Here is a 20,183-nt window from a genome sequence, read left to right on the forward strand (position 1 = left end):
AATGCCATGCTGTTGAGACTTTTTAGGTGGGAGATAGCGTGGTCATTTTTACTCTTTGGAAAGATCCTTCGTGTGGCAGAATGACGTACGATCAGAAGCAGGGGCTAGCTGGCCATCTTGTTGCAGTGCAAGCAGAGACAGCGGAGGCCCATCGTGAGGCAGGTGAAGAAAGTGTGAGAAAGGCTGGAGTGGAGGAGTAGGAGGGGGTTGTCAGGCAGATGTGAGGCGTGAAGGAGAAAAAGGGCTCCAGAGTGATTCCTTAACTTTAGACAATGGCAGGGCATTTTATGTAAAACGTCTTGTCCATTTATATAAAAGGGACAAGCAGGTTTGTGGTCATATGACTTGCATGTCTTAGATTGATCCAAGCTGCCTATGCGATGTCTTCACAGAAGCCCTTTGGGGTTGAACTGAGGGTGAGGTCCGGGAAGGAGACATGGGCGTGTGAGTCACAGGCATCAGGGTGGCCACGGGAACTGCTGAGAATTGCAATTTCTGAAAAGAAAAGGATCAGTAGGGGGTGAAGTGTGATGGCACCTTGAGCACCTGGGGACGAGAAGAATTCTCCAAAAGATACAAAAAAGAGATAGGAGGTAAAGGAAAAAAAGCAGAATGCCATCAAAGTTGTCAAGAAGGAAGAAAATATGGAGAAGAAAGGAGTCAACACTGCAAGCATCAGGGAGCCTAAGTGGGGGTGACCAGCAGAGCCTTCCCATCATTTAGTCAGAGTGGTTCTCGCAGTTGAAATATTGGGGGATGGGCAAGCGATGATGATGGTACACTATTTTTCCAAGGAATTTGGTTGTGAAAGGGGAAAAAAGGTAGCTAAAAATGAGGTACATGGAGTCAAGGGAGGATTTATTTTTATGTGGAAAGAGCTCGAACATATTTATGGGCCATTAGGAGGCACCCAGTATAGACATAGGGAAAAAAGAGTGGGCGTGTCTCCCTAGGTGAGATGGGAGAGCAAAGAGACCTCTTCTCAAGAGGACAGTGCTTCAGGATTCAACCTGCAGAACACAGGCCACCCAGAGGCCACCCTGGTATCTCACTGCAGAGAATTAGGCTGAACCTAAGGCAGTTGCCTCTTGAAGCTTTTCTATACAAAATCAACAATTCAAAACTTTTCTCTTTCTAAAATCTCTTCCATTCCCTGAATTCAGGTGTGTTTATCCTTCAATCCTCAAAGCACACTCGTGGCCACTGGGAGCATGGACACAACAGCCAAACTGTGGGACATCCAGAGTGGAGAGGAGGTGTTCACTTTAACGGTACGTGCATCCTGTCGCCAGCTTCGAGAGCTCTGCGCTCTCCTGAGCTATTGCTTAGCCTAAGCCTATTACGGAGTTTGTTGTTATTCATATTCTTATCACAAAATGAGCTCCATGTGAGAAGATATTTTTGAGCTATTGGTTTTCAGACTGTGATGAAAGTACGTCCCAGTGGGTTTGTTGGTGATTCCCAAAGACTTTGACGAGGGAGCTGAGGAGGTCTGGGCTTTTTTATTTTGATTAGCTTCTGTCTGTAAGTCCCATCAAGCACAGCTTAAAACCTAGTGCCATCTCTCCGGCTTAAAGCCAAGGAGGTGGAGGCTGACACTTTCTGGAAGAGGGAGAACTGGAGAAACTTGCCAGAAGATTCCCTAAAATGACAACTGTCCGCACTGTCCTCCACTATCCCTAATCTCACAAGCCTCCTGTATTACAAAGTCTGAAATGACAAGAGGTACATGGTTGGAGGAGAAAGGCTAAAGGGCACTGCCCAGAGAGCAAGAGCTGGTGGTGTATGTCCACGGGGGTCTCAGTCTGTCACCACCACGTGCCCCGCACTTTCCTCCCACCTGCTCCCTCGCTTCCTCCCACCCCAGTCCAAACAACAGAACACACGTAGGGGGATTCTCTGTGGCAATCAGTCAGAACAGCTAGGTGGGAAACCCAATTCTTATCCTTTCAAATTATAAATGGATTCCAAATTAGGACCCGTTTCGTAGGAGAGTTTTTTCTAAGATAGTCAAAATGGACTAGAAAGAGAGAAAAAGCACTCTTTTCAATGAACACCAAGGGATTTTCTGAATTCAGAGTGCCATCCTTAATTAACGGAAGTATATACACTCTTCCGACTTTGTTCTCATCATTTCTGTGGGGTGCTGCCTCTTCACTACCTTTTCTTTCAGACCGATGCCCAACAGTCTTCAGAAGGCTGCGTCCCCCTCGGCACACCCACACCCGTCTGCCACCAGACCACACATCTGTTTTGTGCGCTTGGAATTTTCATGTTCAGCTACATTTAATGTCCACCATTTGGAATCAGCCAGAAATTTGATGTGTAAATGAATCTTTTCACTAGTGAAAAAAGTAATGTTAATTTGCTAAAATAATTTGGGAAACCAAGGCCATACTGCAAGCAGAGTCTGCTGCCGGGAGGGGCTTCTTGCCGTTGCCTCAGAATGTTTGATGCGTTGGCCCTAGACAGTGACCAAGTGAAAGTCAGGCCAAAGGCCAGATATTTATTAATCTATTTTATGTTAGATCATCTTTTTTTTTTTTTAATGTTAGATCATCTTAAGAGGGGCGCCTAGGTGGCTCGGTCAGTTAGGGGGTACATTTGGCTCATGTCGCCATCTCAGGGTCCTGGGGTTGAGCCCTGTGGGTTGGGCTCCCTGTACAGTGGGGAGCCTGCATCTCCTCCTCTTTCTGTCCCTCCCTACACAGGTCTTGCTCTCTCTCTCTCAAATAATTAAAATCTTTTTTAAAAAATCAGCATAAGAATATCCTTTTTTAAAACTTAAATTTATTCCACAAGCTTTTCTATCACCTGCTGTTAACTCATAAAGCATATAGCTTTTTTTTTTTTTTTTTAAGAGACAGAAAGAGAGCAAGAAGGGGGAGGGGGAGAGAGAGAGAGAGATAGAGACAGACAAACAGACTCCCTGCTGAGCGGGTAGCCCTATGCAGAGCTGGATGTCAAGACCCTGAGAGCCAAAACCAACAGTCAGACACTTAACCTTAACAGACTGAACCAACCACCCAAGTACCCCAGCCCCCCCCTTTTTTTCTTGCATACCGCTTTTTAAAAAGTGTTTTCAAGACAATGTGGAAGAAGCCCTCTGATGATTTCCCACATATTGCCCTCTTCCTGTCCATTAAGACAAACAACACCTAGTTTTATTAAGTTAAATGGACTTGATTTAAGTGTGTAAGTCAGATTTTAGTAAATTTACGGAACTGTGCAACTTTTACCAAACTCCGGTTTTCAAAATTTCCCCCAAAAGATACCTATTACCACTCTCCAGCCAACCACTAATCTCTTTTCTACCTATGGAGTTTTGCCTTTTCTAGCATTTTCTTTTAAATTAAGAATTGTGCCTTTGTAGAGATTGTTTTTCTGCAGGTAATGCATGACAGTATCCGTTCTCTTTCTAGGGACATTCCGCTGAAATCATCTCTTTGTCCTTTAATACCTCAGGAAAGAGAATCATCACGGGATCTTTTGATCATACTGTTGCGGTGTGGGAAGCTGATACTGGAAGGTATTCTGTGTCTTTAAGGATTTTTTACTCTGGATCAGAGGGTTAAGAACACCATCTTTGCTGTTCATATCTATTAACTGTGCTTTGGACTCTATAGGAATAGGATACCCCCTGAATAAATTAATTCATTATTTAATTCATTCATTAATCAGAAGTGTTATTTCTGACCCAGGAAAAAATGTGTGCATTCTTGGAATTCTGACCAAATAATGCCAAACAGAAACATAAAAGGAGAATGTTAACAATAGCCTGGGTGTATGGCTGTTATTCCTTCTGTATACTGTGTAATCAGATTTCAATGGCTTGTCAGTATGGCGGGCATGGATCTCATGAGTAAATAAAATCATAGCTAATTTTCCAAATTTAATTTAGTCCAACAACTTCAATTTCCTTCCTAATTATTTTGGGTTCTAGTTGCTGAGAAGTTAACTAAATTAGACTCTGCATTGGAAAGCTCTACCTTGGACTTGCATCTTGATGGAGGGGCTAGTTACCAGGGATAGCAGTCAAGATATGAGGGGGAAGGAAGGGCCCTTCAGACATTGGATGGGTAGTTTCTGCACTACCAAGAGGTCTACTGGTCTGGTATAAGAATACTTCCAGGACCTCAGACCAACTGGATTATTTATTAGCCATGGCTTTCTGAAGTCTTAAGTAATGTTGTTATTTTTGAGTGCTTCAAATATATGTTTGCCGAAATGAAATTAATGGACTAGTTGGCTGTTTCTAAGCTGTAGTAGAACCATCTTTGTTTTGTAATCAAAAGTATTTTTTTGTGAAAACCAAAATTTTGACTCTCACACCAGTGGGCTTGACATCATTATCTGTGCCCTTATCCTGAAGTAGGGCATCTTTCACAAATGTGAATCCTTTCCTTTTGTAGGAAGGTGTATACCTTAATTGGGCATTGTGCAGAGATTAGCAGTGCTTTATCCAACTGGGATTGCTCTCTGATAGTAACTGGCTCCATGGACAAAACCTGCATGGTGAGCTCAAGAAATATCCTTGCTTTACAGTTCTCCTGTGTGCCCTTTCTACTGAGTCAGATATTCATTGAAACATTACCACATTTCAAAGGTGCTGTAAAATTAGGATTTAATTTATAAATAATTGGCATTTTTAAATGTTAACTTTCTGATCCCCCAGGTTTAAAGGAATTATGATGGAGTAAAACCATGTTAATTGAATCAAATATATCACAAGATCTTATTTTCAAAGACATGTTATTTTTCTTTAATGTCTCTCTGTTCATTTGTTAAACTTTGAGTAGAGTGAATCTTGAGGAGGCTCAAAACAATGTTTCCCTGCCTTTAAATTTCTGTTGCTAAGAGCTTATGCTCTGGAATTAATATTTGATTACATATGTGAATTATTATAATCTTAATGTACTTTTTATTCTCTAGCATTATAGTTTTAGATCAAGATTCTTATCATTCAATGACCTTCTTATGGAAAGAGGACATTTCCACTCCAATCAGTGAAACACGCACTTTGAGATTTTTCCTAATGTAGTGGCAGATTTGCACTCTCCATTCTAAATGTGTGTCTCTGGTCTTTTCTTGTCCAGTGTGCCTTGTGAGTTGGTTGGCTGGGGTTTCTTGTCATGAATCCAGGTAAATTTAACAGAACATGTGGAAATTATACACATGATCTTGGCACAGTTATTCAGCTAGCCATAAGCATGTCATAATGACTACTTCTTCCCATTTTTGCACTTTAGACAGGAAGTTACAGTCACTTTCTTTTTTATTGTAGCTGTGGGATGCCACAAATGGAAAATGTGTGGCAACACTAACAGGCCATGATGATGAAATTCTAGACAGCTGTTTCGATTACACTGGAAAACTTATTGCAACTGCTTCAGCCGATGGTAGGTCATCTGTTCATACATTTAATTTGTTTGATAAATGTGTATAATTCTATACCATAGGTAATCTACCTGATACACCAGCTGTGAGAGACACTACATCTGCCTCATCTCTGTGATGCTGGTCATTACACTACATTGGTATCATATTCTTTGTAACCACAGGTTACAATGTCTGCATCATCTCCTTGACAACCACATCTGATATTATACTGGGTCTTCACATCCCCTTGATGACTATATATAATGGTATATTCTGGGTCGTCTCCCTAATCATCATTATGCTACACCACGTTGACCTCATCAACTTGACCGCCATCCATGGCACTGTGATAAATCTGCATTATCTCCTTTATACCACATGTGCTGCATGTAACACATCTTTGCGATAACACATGTGATGCTTTGTTGTACATCATGTTCTTGTTTACCACCTAGGAGTCTGCACTGGTCTTCATCATCTTACTGATAACTATGGGCTGGTGGTACAATACATGTACCTCTCTTCACTGAAGACCACAGATGATGCTCCAATACCTCTATGTCATTTCCCTGTTGACCATGTATGCTATTCTATTATGCCCACCTTGTCCCTCCAGGACACATGCTCTATCTACTCCAGGCCTGGGTCACCAAATGAGATACTGCTTTATGTACCATCATCATCCTGATCACCATGCATGATACACCATACTCAAATTTTCTTAAAAACCATATATGAACAAACTGAGGGTTGCTGGGGGGAGGGAGGTTGGGAGGGGGAGTGGGGTTATGGGCATTGGGGAGGGTATGTGCTATGGTAAGTGCTGTGAAGTGTGTAAACCTGGCAATTCACAGACCTGTACCCCTGGGGATAAAAAATATATGTTTATAAAAAATAAAATATTTAAAAAAAATATATGATATTGCACTCCATCTATATCTTCTCCTCGATTGCTGCATATGACATATACTATGTCAGCATCATTGCCTTGATAACTGTGTGTGCTGTGGTACTAGAACTCATCTTGATGACAAATATATGTGATGCTGCACTGTATCTGTGACATTTCACTGAAAACCATATATAATGCTATGTGATGTCTGCATCATCTCATTGACAACCATCTGTATTGGTATACTACATATACAGTATATCCTGGATGATAATTTATGATAGTAAACAACAGGTCATCTTCATAACAGCTATGTATTCCTGACAAGCATGTAAAATGCTATACAACTTCTGCCTCATTCACAGTCCCCCCCGCGTCATTATATCATATCCGTGATAACCACACGTGATACTGTGTCTGCATCATCTCCTTGACAACCACATGGGATGCTGTACTCAGTCTCTGTCATCTCATGCTGTCATACAACAATGTGTGATTCTGTTCTATCATCACCTTGATAATGAAGTAAGATGCTACAGTACACTACATGTCCTCTTCCTGAAGACTGCAGTTAATGCTACACCACCCCTGTGCCATCCACCTGATGGTCATGTATGGAGCTGTGCTAAATCTATCTTATCCCTTTAACAACCAAGTATGATGCTATATTGTATCTATAGCATATACCTGACTGTTATGTTTTAATTTATAGTCCTTGTCTTTCCCCTTAAAATCATGTATGATACTACATTATATCTACATCAAATCTTTTATAACCATATATAATATTCTACCATACCTTCACCATTTCATAGAAATTTATGTGTGATGCTATAATATTTCTACCTCATCACCTTGATAAACACATCTTCAAGGTCTGCTATGTCTGGATGCCTTCATTTACAAAACTACATGATTCCATGTTATACCTAGATTATATCCTTGAAGTCTGCTTATCACACTATCCTTTAATGTCATCTCCTTGAGTGCTATGTGTGGTGTTATTGTGTGTGTCATCTCCACAGTGGGCTCATATGTTATGCTCTCTGTGCCCACAATTAATGATGTTATGTGATGTTAAAGTGTGTAACTTCACTGACCTCCATGTATGATGCTACACTCAGATTGTCTCATCTCTCTGATAACCACATTATCTCTGACAATTATTAAGATGCCATGCTATTTCTGTGTTACTGCCTTAAAAACATGTATGGTGTTATACTATGTCTGTATTATGTTCTTTACAGTGACATCTATATCCTTTTCTTGAAAATCATGTGTGATGCTCTTCTATGAGAGTTTTTTCAATTACCACACATGAGGCTACATAATATATGCATCATATCCTAGAAAACCATGCTATGTTATGCAAAACCTCCCAGACAAGTATGTGTGATGCTTTACTCTCTCATCCCTTTAATAACCCTATAAGCTGCTAGACGATGTGACTAGATGATTTCTATATCATGTCCATGATAATCATGTATGACACTATACCATGTCTGTGCCATTTGGAAAACAGTATGACGATACATTATTTTTGTGTTATTTTCCTACTTTTTAATGCTGAAATCTATGTCTTATATTCCTGATAAGCACCTATGACATTAAATATGTCTGTCTCAAGTTCATTATATCCACATATGACACAAATCATGTCTATGTCATCACTCTGATGACCACGTATGACACTATAATATCTGTTATCTCCATGATAATATATGTCACCATGCTACATCTGCATCATTTCCCTGACAACCAAAGTGATGCTACACTATTTCTGGGTCATTTCCTTGACAACCATGTATGAACTTATGCTATGTCTCATTGTGTCTCTGACAACAGATGAAGCTATATACTGTATGATGATCTATTGTGGGTAGTCTCTTGACAATCACATATGATGCTATGAGCATCTTTGCCATCTGGTCCGCTATGTATGCTACTAAAGTATTGCTGTGGTAAGCACATATAATGCTCCTGCGTGACTACGTCATCTCTTGGGTAACTGTATTCATTTGTCAGGGCTGCTATAACAGAGTACAACAGACTAAGTGGCTTAAACAAAAAGAATTTCTTTTCTCACCATTCTGGAAGCTACAAGTTTGAGATCAAGATGTTGTCAGTCTTGGTTTCTTCTGAGGCCTGCAGGTGGCATTTTTCTCCCTATGTCTTCATGTGGTCTTCCCTCTCTACATGTCTATATCCTCATCTCTTCTTCTTATAAGGATACCAACTATATTGGGTTAGGGCCCACTCTAATGAACTCATGTTAACCAATTTCTTCTTTAAAATCTCAAATCTCCCTACTGAGTCAACTTCTAAGATACTCGGGGTTAGGAATTCAACATAGGAGTTTTGCCGGGGACACAATTTGTTGTGTAACACCATGTGGGACAAACAGTGTATTTCCATTTTCTGTCTAAAGTCTTCTCTCCTTGTAAATCCCAGGATATGCTATGTCTGACTAGGTCTTTGATAATCATATGTGAGTCTATGCTATAGGTCATCTTTCTGACAACCACCTATCATGCTACATTACATATCATCTTTTAACCTGCTCTATATGATCCTACACTGTGACTTCCCCCTGTCCTGATAGCCATGGATGATGCCCAACTATGCGTAAGCTCCCTGAAGACAAGTGATGCTTCATGATGTTGCCACACTCTGTATCAACTTTAAGTATGTGTTGTGGTGTGTCATTATGACTGAATGTTTTGATAAATACATGATGCTGTGTCATTATTCATGTCTTTGATGGCCAACTAGGGATATATCTTATATATGCTATACTATGTTTATGTCATCTCCTTGATAACCATGTCAAGTGTACACTATTTTGAATCATCTCCCAGATGGCTGTGTTTGGTGATATAGTATGTGTTATATCCATGATGGCCTTATTATGATGCTACAATGTATCTGTCCCATTGGTTGATGACCCCATATGTTGCTACACTGGTATGTGCCATCTTTCTATAGTCCATAAATGACTCTACACACCATCTCCATTATCTTTTTGATGTCATGTATGATGCTATGCTGTGTGTTTTCATCTCCTTGACAACCACACATCATGGTTCACTATGTCTGCATCATCTCTGTGATGACCACCTATAACACTATATTGTATCTGTGTCACCTCCCCATGAATGCATATCATGCTGTTCTATGATTATGTCCTCACCACGTCAGCACACATAAGCCTACACTGTGTCTAAGTCATCTCTTTGATAATCACACACGATGCTTCACTATGTCTAATTCCCTTAATGACTGACCCTATGTGACTCTATATCATGTCCATGTAAACTTAACAGCCATTTAAGAAATTCTAGCAAAAATGGGATGCTTTTTCCAGATATGATTTGTTCTTTGTTTGCCTGTATTTGCTTTTTGTGACTAACATACTGTTAGGTAGTCACATACACTTTGTGTTATAACCAGGTATGGAATTTTGCCAGTGATTCATTTTAATTACACAGTCTTTATTCCAACTTTCTCTCACTTTTCAAAATTACATTTGCATGCTGTTCCCTTATTCACTAGGACTTTTCAGAGGTGATCCTTTGATCATACATAAATTTCTTTCTATATCCCAGAATATAAATGCCCTAAATTTGGAGAACGATCTTTTTCAGAGTAACAACTTATTTTTTCATCTTACAGAGCTTTGCTTTTTAGAATCATACCTCAACTGTAATTAATCTACCCTTTTTATTTTAAATATCATTTTCACTTATACCAAAAAAAAAAATCATTCAAAAAGAATAGGGAACCTACTTTGTGCCAGGAATTGTTTTAGGAACATGGGCTATATCAGCGAACAAAAGAGAGAGGAATTCCTTCCCACATGGAGCTATATTATGGAGGGGGAGGATATGAAGAATATCATATATGTGTTTTCCATAGAATGTTAGAATATAGAGTATAAAGATTATACTTTATATATAGAATATATATATATTATAGAATATAGATTATAGAATAAGTGAGTTATATATATCTATATAATATAGGTTATAAAGACTGTTAAGAGATTGTCAGCACTAGGAGGGGAGAAACAAGCAAGGTCTGGGGATCAGGATACTGAGAGATGGATGAGAACTAACTGTAAGTTCAGTAATTCTTCTGTTTTCTCTATCATCTGTTACGTCCCCTATCAGTGATTCCATTTCCTTGCTCTAGAAGACATTACTTCAAAAAAACTTTTTTTTTTCTTTTGGTATGTTTTGTAAACCTCTTCTCATTCCGTACCTTCTAAGAAGTCTTGATGCTTGGAGAAATCGTGTTTACTTAACTCTGGTTCTTGCTTCTCATTCCCCTCTTAAAACTGGATCCATTCAACAGGAGTTAGTTGAAGCTGTAAAACTGAAGATAAATGTTTCTTCAGATTAATCACATTTTACTTCTTCATTTGAATCATTCTCAAGGCTGGATTATTTTTTGGTGTCTTATTCATGTTTCTATTAAAAACGTAGTTTTAGGTTATATTATTTCGGTGTTTTCTTTTTTTTATTTTTTTTTAAATAAATTTTTAAATTTTTTATAAATATATATTTTTATCCCCAGGGATACAGGTCTGTGTATTTCGGTGTTTTCTTAAGTTTAAAAATCTTTTGAGCAATTTGGAGAATTATTATTTGTAGGATATTCATTTTTTTTGTTTTAACTCTTCTTTTTTTAAGAGATATTTATTTGAGAGAGAGAGAGAAAGTGAGCAAGTGAGGGAGGGGCAAAGGCAGAGAATCCCAATCAGATTTCCTGCTGAGCACAGAGACCAATATGGAGCTATACTCACAACACTGAGATCACGAGATTAGCTGAAACCAAGAGTTGGATGCTCAGCTACCTGGGCCATTTAGATGCCCCAATATTAGCACATTCTTAAAAAAAAAAAAAAGTTAATGATTTGAGAGAGAGAGATCGTGAGTAGGGGGGAGGAGCAGAGGAAGAGGGAGAAGCAAATTCCATGCTGATCAGGGAACCTGACATGGGGTTTGATCCTAGGACCCTAGGGTCATGACTTGAACTGAAGGCAGATGCTTAACCTACTGAGCTACCGAGGTGCCCCATTAACACATTTTTAAAATGCATCGGTCACTTTAAGGCTTTTGAAATGTTCGACATATTAATTGCAAAATAGCAATTTTCATCTACTTCCCTCTGAAGTTGACATTGTCAGAAGGGCAAGTAAAAATTTTACTTAAATGTTTTGCTCTTCTCTGAATGAAAATTAAGTAACCAAAACTCCCTATCATTACTAATTTTGCCTCTATGTAATTTTGTATTGTAATAAGGGAGCAGCCATTTGTTCTGACAATAATTTCAATACTGCCGTTTTTCTCCTTCTACATGTATTTAGCTCCTCCATTCCTTAATTCAAAGGAAATTTATATACCACTTCCTTCCTTCCTTCTACTCATTCTTCCATCCATCCATCCACCTACCCAGCCATCCATCCACCTAACTATCCATCCATCCATCCATCCATCCATCCATCCATCCACCTATCCATCCATCCATCCACCTATCCATCCATCCACCTATACATCCATCCATCCATCCATCCATCCATCCATCCACCCACCCATCCATCCACCTACTCAACCATCCATCCATCCATCCATCTACCCACCCATCCATCCATCCACCTATCCATCCATCCACCCACCCATCCAACCATCCACCTATCCATCCATCCATCCATCCATCCATCCATCCATCCATCCATCTGTCCGTCCATCCATCCATCCACCTACTCAACCATCTATCCATCCACCCATCCATTCATTATCCACTTATCGTCTACTGGAGCTTGGCACTTCTGGTCCCTGGGGATACAACAGGGAATAAACCATTCTACCAACTCTTTCCTGGCTTCCCTGATGCCTCTTCTTTGTCCAGCAAGTAGTGGCTGTTGCTCCATTTCAGGAAGACCTCTTGAACCTTTTGTCACCTTAGACTCCTATTTGGTGTATGATGTTGGTCTGGTGGCTTGTTTCATCACCAGCCTCTCAAAACTCATTTTAATTCTCCCTTTCCCATTAAAATCTTTTTCTTTGTGGATTCCTTCCCCCCACCTTTTCTACCTTGGAACCCATCATTTCTTCTAATAAGCTTGGGGCTAGAGGGGCACCCTGTTCCCATTCTTCTCCTCCCTGGCACCAGCTTACATTTGCAGTTTTAGGTGGTGGCTGTCACTGCAGGCAAGAAGACAAGCAGCACAGAACCTGGACATCAGAGGGATGGATATTACGTAATTCAGGGCACATGGCTCAAACGGTCTGTATTTCAGATGAATTTATGTATTTCCATTCTTTCGAAAAGGAACAGCAAGAGTTTTCAGTGCAGCCACAAGAAAATGCATTACCAAATTGGAAGGCCATGAAGGAGAAATTTCAAAGGTGAGTTGCTTTCTCACTTGGAGCAATTTAGTTTTAAAAACATAGCTTGCTTAGTGTCAATAGATCTGTTGGCAATAGGGTTTGTCCAATTATCTCATTCTTTCTAGAAATCAGCTACCTAAAAACTATATTTTTAAGTGGGACCTCAAACTTAGCATAATAAATCATTCCTAAAACCTTTTAAAAACTATAAAACAGCATTTTTCTCAGCCATCAGCAAAAGATTGAGCTTGTTGAAAATACTTATTAAAGCTATTTAAGAAACTCATAAAGTGCTTTTCCTAGTCCGAGCAGACACACAAGTATGTATTATGCAAAAAACATGCTGTGCAGCGAGTATCAAGTGTTTTGTAAATTAGATGCAATTGAGAAAGTATTTCCTGGAAATATTTAACACTTACCAGAGTTTAAAGTGACCTACTTTGAAACTTCAAAGCTGTAGCTTAAGATTTTGTCTAACCTCCTCCCACAAGCTGATTCACAGAGCAGGGCCTTCCAGTCAGTAATCTGAGGTTTAGCGGTGTCCTTCGAAAACTCTGGAAAGGTCGGAAGTTGGTGACTCTCAGCTCCCACACAGCTCAGCCCAGTTCCTTGATCTCATACCTGAGATCAGATTTGATCCTTCCTTTTAAAGGATCAGGTTGATGGCTTCAGGTCCTGGAAGGCTGCCCCTGGACCCTCGAACTGCCCCCTGTAGTGCTTTCTCTACTCTTCCCTCCTCTGCACCTGCCACTGTGGCCAGGAGCCTCTGCCCTTCAAAGTTGGTCTCTGAGGCTGCACTAGACACATCTCCTCCATAGGCTAGGAGGCCTTAGGGCCTGGCAGGAAGGGAAATGGGGAAGTAAGGATGTGGGGGACAGCTTGGGAAGAGAACCCAGGCCTTGTTGCTGAGTGACTGGTCTGATAATGATTGACATGCATGATGTGACCCACTCAACAAACACACATATTTTTGTGCATGTGTGAATATAAAGGGTTCTCTCACTCTATATTGCATTTTAGGATATGTGATACATTACTTATTGAATTGCCTTTCAGCAATGGCATTTCTATGGGTTAGAAAGTTAAGGTATTCATTCATTCATTCATTCATTCATTCACTCAAGAAATGGTTTTTGAGAGCTTTCCCTGTGCTGGGCATTGTACTGAGGACACAGGGACAAAAAAAAGCCATTCTCTTGAACTTTGTCCTCATCAAACCTTCAACCATAAAGGGTGTGACCCAAGTCATTGCCTTATGATGATTTAGAGAGTGTTATAAGCATGGAACCCAAAGGAATAGTGAACTAACCATTTCCTTTGACAGTTGCTCAGATACTATATGACAATGCTTGACACATAGGAGGCGCTCAGGAAATATTTATAGAATCTACTTTACTTTGAATGGAAGTAGAACGAAAGTCCCCCCCCCCACACACACACATTCACTCATTCTGAGGCACAGATGGAAATGATGAGGGAGCACAAGGCTGGCTGAAGACAAAGCAAAAGCTGGCGCCTTGTAACCGCCCCCTCCATCCGCTCCCCCTCAGCCCTGACTGCCATGAACAATATGCAAATGGTTATCTTGCAGAGATCACAGTCCTGCAAGGCAGGAGTCTCCCTTGGTTTGCAAATGTCCTAGAGATTTACAACAAAGAAGTTACCTTATCCAAGTTCCAAATTTCCAAAGACATGTAACTCAGTTCCTCAAGCCCTAACCTCCATAAAAAAAACCCTCCCCTCCATAAAAAAACCAAAGGAGGCGGAGGTAGAAGGAAAAGTAAATAAAGTTAAATTTCTTCTAAACCTAAATCTCACTAACAAGGATGCTTGATAGCAGGAATGTAACATTCCACCAGGAGACTCCCAATTGTTTTTATGTTAGTGCCTCTTTAGAGGGAAAGTGGCCTTGGCTTGATAGTAACCAGGCCTTCAATATCCTGACAGTCTTCTTTACCCCAAGCGCCTTTCTGGACACCCCCTTGTCCTCACCTACCCAGCTCCTGTGTATATAACCAGTCACTCCTCACAGGCCCTGGGCAGTAGCATCTCTGTCTGCCCACGGGTCCTGTCCCCGTGCTCTAATAAACTACCTTTTTGCACCAAAGACGTCTAAAGAATTATTTCTTAGCCGTCGGCTCCGAACCTCACCCCACTGACCCTCACCTAGGTTCAAGAACTTCATCAGAAAGAGGATTTATATGCTTTTGATTAGAGAAAGTTGAGTTATAGGGATGACATGGGGGCTTGGGTTTGAAGGAACCTGACTTGTGTTCTCATCCACACCAGGGCTATGTCTCTTCGTGTGGAAAGACTTGCATCTTGAGTTTTTGGAAAGAAGCCAGGTGGGGAATACTCGAAATAGAAGGGAACTTTGGTCTTTTTTCTTAGAACTGTGGGGTAGGTGTGGGGTGCCCTGTTATACTCTGTTGTATAGCCTTTAATTTTCATGTATTAGTCCCTGCAGTTTTTCCCCCTTCAGGAAGGAACTGTTCTATGTAAGAATAAATGCCAAGCTGGAAAGATGACAGGTGCTTAGTCATGTCCCCTTTCTGCTGATTAAAAATATATCAGGAATCAAATTACACAAACCTGTCATTTTCCTTTCTGTCTTGTAGATTTCTTTCAACCCCCAGGGGAATCATATTCTGACCGGCAGCGCTGACAAAACAGCGAGAATCTGGGATGCTCAGACCGGTCAGTGCCTCCAGGTCCTGGAGGGGCACACAGATGAGATCTTTTCATGTGCTTTCAACTACAAAGGCAACATAATCATTACAGGTATGGGAGAGAGAAACACATACACTTGGTTTTCTTTTTTAGTTGGCTATTAGCGTTTCCAAGCTGAATACCAAAGAGTTTTACTGCTCTCCCCTCCCCGTCTTGCAGGGTCCCTGGTGTGTGCTTATGTTTCTCACACCCGCGATTTAACTTTAGTAGCATGTGGGAACACAGGGGTGAGCTCTGACTGTAAGGCTTTGTGAATTTTGAATTTTAGTTGCTCTTAACAAAGAGCTCAGGAGCCTGCCTTACTGGTTACCGCATCTCTCCAGGAAGTACCCACCGAATGGTTAATGTTCAGTTGTCAGTAAGTGTTAGTAACTAAAACAGGCTAGGACCCATGTTCTGCACAGTTGGACTTCCAGCCCATGAGAGATTTATTCTTTGAGCGAAGTTGTTTTCTCCTTGGATACCCCCCACTAACACATTAATATTTGGGGGAAGAGAACCCATATTGAGCATTTTTCAACTGTTAACAATTTATTGTGAATTAATTATATTAGAAATATTTTTTAAGAACTGAATTGGAAATAGGCTAACTTTGATTGTGGAAAGTGACAAGAGTATGGTGTAATGTTAGTTGGTGCCTCTGGAAGGAGGCCCTAGCGTGGAGTGGGGTGGTAAAGCTGTGTGGGGTAGGGGCACCCTAAGAGGACACAGAGGACAGAATCTGCCTAACTCCCAGTGATTCTTACTATGTTGGGCAATTTCAAAATTGCTTAACTGGTTTAATAACTTAAATGTCCCATGCACAAGGTTGGCTTTTTATATTGGCTGATTAAATAGCTTCCTAGTCATATAACTTGAGGGGTGCTTAGAATAATCTCCCTTTTTGCCCTAAAAAAATCTCTTCTTACTTTTTAATTGTGGATAATTTCTAAAATTATGGATTACTTTCTAGAGTTTATCATTTGCTAATGTCACTAAAATGCAGGTACTCTTAAGCCAATGCCATAGAATCCATATATTTTATTGTGAGCTCAATGTCAAATCCTTTCCTAGGATGAGGAAAGAGATGGGAGGCAGTGATGGGGGCACCAGAAGCTAATGTAGGAAGCTCCTGGCAAGTAAGGAAAAGGAACCTGGCACTGCTTTGTCAGAGGACCAACCTTTTCTAGTCTACAGGGCTCATGTTAGACCAGCTGTATGATGCCTCTTCCTGGAGTCACAGGAGGTTCCAAGAGACTTTAGGGAAGAAATATTGTCTATCTCTTGTTTTGGGGCTAGCATTTACACTTCTGAGCTCGTTAAGACATTATTGATTTATTTAGTGTCTCCCAAAGCACTGAAGTGCTAGATACTGACCTACTAGATGGGGGAGCTTACTACAAAGGGGTAACTCTTCTGTCTTGTCATCAGCAGAGCAATCACTTTGTTTGAATGGATCTACCCCCTTTTCTTGATGGACCCAGGTATGATTAACTGCATGAGTTTTCATGGACTGCCTGAGGTTGGGCTTGAAATAAAAAATTGAAGGAATTTGGCCAGTGTGGTCATTAATTTTTTTTAGAAGGTGAGGTGCCTTTTGGTGAAATGGACAGTTTCCATAGCCTCTCTCAGTCCATGTAAACAGCACATTTCTTATACTGATGTCATATGTTCCCGAAGATCAGGGAACCAGCAGTGCCGGGTGCTGCTCCATACCAGGGTGGTCATTTCCAAAGGCATAATGAATGTGAACAGTGCCCTTGGGGACCAGTCAATCAGAGCTGCTTTGGAAGAGTGTCTATCATAACAGTGGGGAAGGAGAATGCACATTTCACATTTTACCAACAATGAGAAAAAGCCATTGACATTTTGAAATGTTCTGAAGTGGAATGTGTTGTCTCCTCATAAGTTAATCACCCAGATCTAGAAATTTTCAAATTCACTGTCTTTCCACTTGACTGTGTTGTTTGAGGGGAGGGTGCAAGGAATGAGCAGGGGGGAAGGCTGCATTCTCAGGGCTCCAATTCTGAGATGCCATGAATCTCACACGTGTGAGTAGGACATGAACTTGCCCAATTGATGACTGACAGGAATCATTAAAAATAATTTTTTCCCCCCTAAATGCTAGAGCAGCTCTAAGACTCCACAGCTGGGTACATCGATTTGACTGATCATCCTCAATGTCCCAGAGAAGGTCAACTTGTAAAAAGGGAGAATTAATGAATGAAATAAAGAAATAATAACTTGGTGAAATTTGTTTTATTAGGTAGCAAGGATAACACATGTAGGATATGGCGCTGACTGAAGAAAAAAGGCAGTTGATGAGCAGATTTGCTAGCAATGGAGTTCAAGACCTGGAGCTTCACATAGTGCAAGCAAGCTGTTTTTTATATTTCACATTTTCTCTCTTTCCAAAAGTCAGCTTCATGGATATGACTATTAAAACTGATAACTTTATACCATTTCTTGATATTATTTGATGGGAACGACAAGAAAGAGCATAATGTCTGGCAAATGTCACTGGTCATTTCAATTTTGATTTTATTTTTAGTAGCATCATGATAGTGAATAAGGAAACCAAAGTGATTTAACAGTGTGTCTCCTAGATTCTACTCTGAAGGCCATTATAATTTCTGTTGACTAAAGTTTTGGGAAGCAGTTTTTAGTGAATCGTACATCTGTATTTATGACGTACGCTTCCCTTTTCTTGTGATGAGAACTTTAAGTCTATTCTCGTAGCAACTTTCAAATATACGATCCAGTATGATTAACTAGAGTCATGATGGGGTCCATGGCATGCTCAAGGTTTATTTATTTTTTAACTCTAAGTTTGTACATTTTCGTAGCCTTCACCCTCTTTACCCATCCTTCCAATGCCCTGCTTCTGGCAACCACAAACCACCGATCTGTTCTCTGTATCTATGAATTTAGTGTTTTTTTTTTTTCTATTTTGTTTTTCTTTTTAGGTTCTGCATAAGAGTGAGAATCTACAGTACCTGTGTTTCTCTGTCTAACTTATTTTGCTTTTCAGAATGCCCTCAAGGTCCATCCATGTTGTTGCAATTAGCAAGATTTCCTTCTTTTCTATAGCTGAGTAATATTCCATTGTATTTATATACCACATTGTTCTTATCCATTCATCCATCAGTGGACGCTTAGGTTGTTTCCATATCTCAGCTATTGTAAATAATGTTGCAATGAACATGCGGGCACTTACATCTTTTCTGGTTAGTGTTTTCATTTTCTTTGGGAAATACCCAGAAGTGGAATTGCTGAATCATATGGTAGTTCTATTTTCAACTTTTTGAGGAAACTCCATGCTGTACCGTGGCTGTGCCAGTTTGGAATCTGACTAGAAATTGTGTTACTTCTTTAGTGGTTTTACTTTCTGTACCTAAGAATGAAAAAGGCGAAATTGGAAGCCTAATCTTTCCTCATACTCACAAGTGTATCTATACCTCCTTCCCTCAGAAAAAAGTTGACAACCTACACTGAGTAAAATGAGGGTGGCATATAGGGAAAGCAAAATGAATGTCACTTACTAGGAAATATATTCTGAATTCATAGTGGGTATCAAGTATATAGGCAGGTTTTTCTCTAAAAGAAAAGTTAAACAGAATAGACCTTTGAATTATTGAATTAAAAAATTTGGATAGGAAACAATTGAGGTATCAGAGTAAATCACCAAACATCAACCCACTTGCTGCTGAAATACTGAAAACTTATTTTTTAAAGGCTTTTCTATGTAAAAATGCTCTAACGCCTATTAAAAATTATTATTAAAAGATAAAGCACACACACAAAAAAGATAAAACACAAGATAAAACTAGTGATGCCTGAACCCAGAACTAGAGAATGAGTGAGGATCATCTGGAGTCTTTTTCTCAATAATAACAATCGTAGTCAGGGTGGCTGAGTGTGTGCTGCCTGCCAGACACTGCCCACCCACTCCATGTAGATCATCCATGCAACCCTCGCAGCAAATGTTTCCGAGCAGGTAAGTGTCCTGATCTGAAAATGAGGTGGTGAATCACATTGAAGGGAAATAATCTACCAAAGACACCACATGTTAGGGATTCTGATTCCATTACATTCTCATGGGTGGAGAGTATCATATGTACCGGTAGGAAGGTCAGGGCTGAGAATTACCCTTCAGATCATCAATGGATGTCTAGCACCCAAGAAGGAAAATAAAACAAAAGCAAAGCAAAACAAAAACAAAACAAAAAACAAAACAGTGCAGCTGCTGGAAGGAAGACACTCAGAGATGGAAAAGCCCAGGAGAGCTTGGATTAGAGAAACCTGGGCCAAAATTTAGCTACTTCTTAGGAAACCAAGAAGCTGATATTGACTCTTCCTCTTTAATGGTTTGATGGCTTTAGGGAAGGTGGCAATACTATTTTGTTACATCATTCAATAGAACGAATATATGGTCATGGAGCTCATTCTAAGCCTCATTGACCTATTTAGCTGTTGGAAGCCCCTCAGTCAGAGAAAGTTTCTCTATAATTTTTTTAAGCTTCCTCTAATTCTCATGAAGAAATCTTTCTTTATAGAATACTTATTAAGGTTTCCAGTAGTTTTTTTCTTTCTTTTTTCTTTTTTTTTTTGAGAAGGAGAGAGAGAGAGAGCATGCACACACATGCACGAGCTGGTGGGAGGGGAAGAGGGAGAGAGAAAATCTTAAGCAGCCTTCATGCTTGGTGTGGATCCCATGCGGGACTCGATCTCACGAACCTGAGATCATGATCTGATCTGAAATCAAGACTCTGATGTTTGACCATCCAGTAGCATTTTTTTATTATTGAAGT

General features: G+C 40.1%; 1 protein-coding gene across 2 annotated transcripts in view; it reads left to right on the plus strand.

The window, feature by feature from the left end:
- DAW1 (dynein assembly factor with WD repeats 1) overlaps positions 1-18,417 on the plus strand; it is a 43,129-nt gene extending 24,712 nt beyond the window's left edge. Inside the window, exons 7-13 of one of the 2 annotated variants that reach the window (XM_044240867.1) lie at positions 1,164-1,271; positions 3,423-3,529; positions 4,413-4,515; positions 5,285-5,399; positions 12,605-12,681; positions 15,282-15,444; positions 17,639-18,417. In XM_044240867.1, the coding sequence (XP_044096802.1) occupies positions 1,164-1,271; positions 3,423-3,529; positions 4,413-4,515; positions 5,285-5,399; positions 12,605-12,681; positions 15,282-15,444; positions 17,639-17,673 (708 nt within the window). In that variant the 3' untranslated portion in view covers positions 17,674-18,417. Of the gene's footprint in view, positions 1-1,163; positions 1,272-3,422; positions 3,530-4,412; positions 4,516-5,284; positions 5,400-5,834; positions 6,104-12,604; positions 12,682-15,281; positions 15,445-17,638 lie in introns of those variants that run through there. The other variant, XM_044240868.1, reaches the window with a different exon arrangement.
- Positions 18,418-20,183: the final 1,766 nt, after the last annotated feature.

The sequence above is a fragment of the Neovison vison genome, chromosome 3 (genome assembly GCF_020171115.1).
Source record: "Neovison vison isolate M4711 chromosome 3, ASM_NN_V1, whole genome shotgun sequence".
NCBI classification, from domain to species: domain Eukaryota; kingdom Metazoa; phylum Chordata; class Mammalia; order Carnivora; family Mustelidae; genus Neogale; species Neogale vison.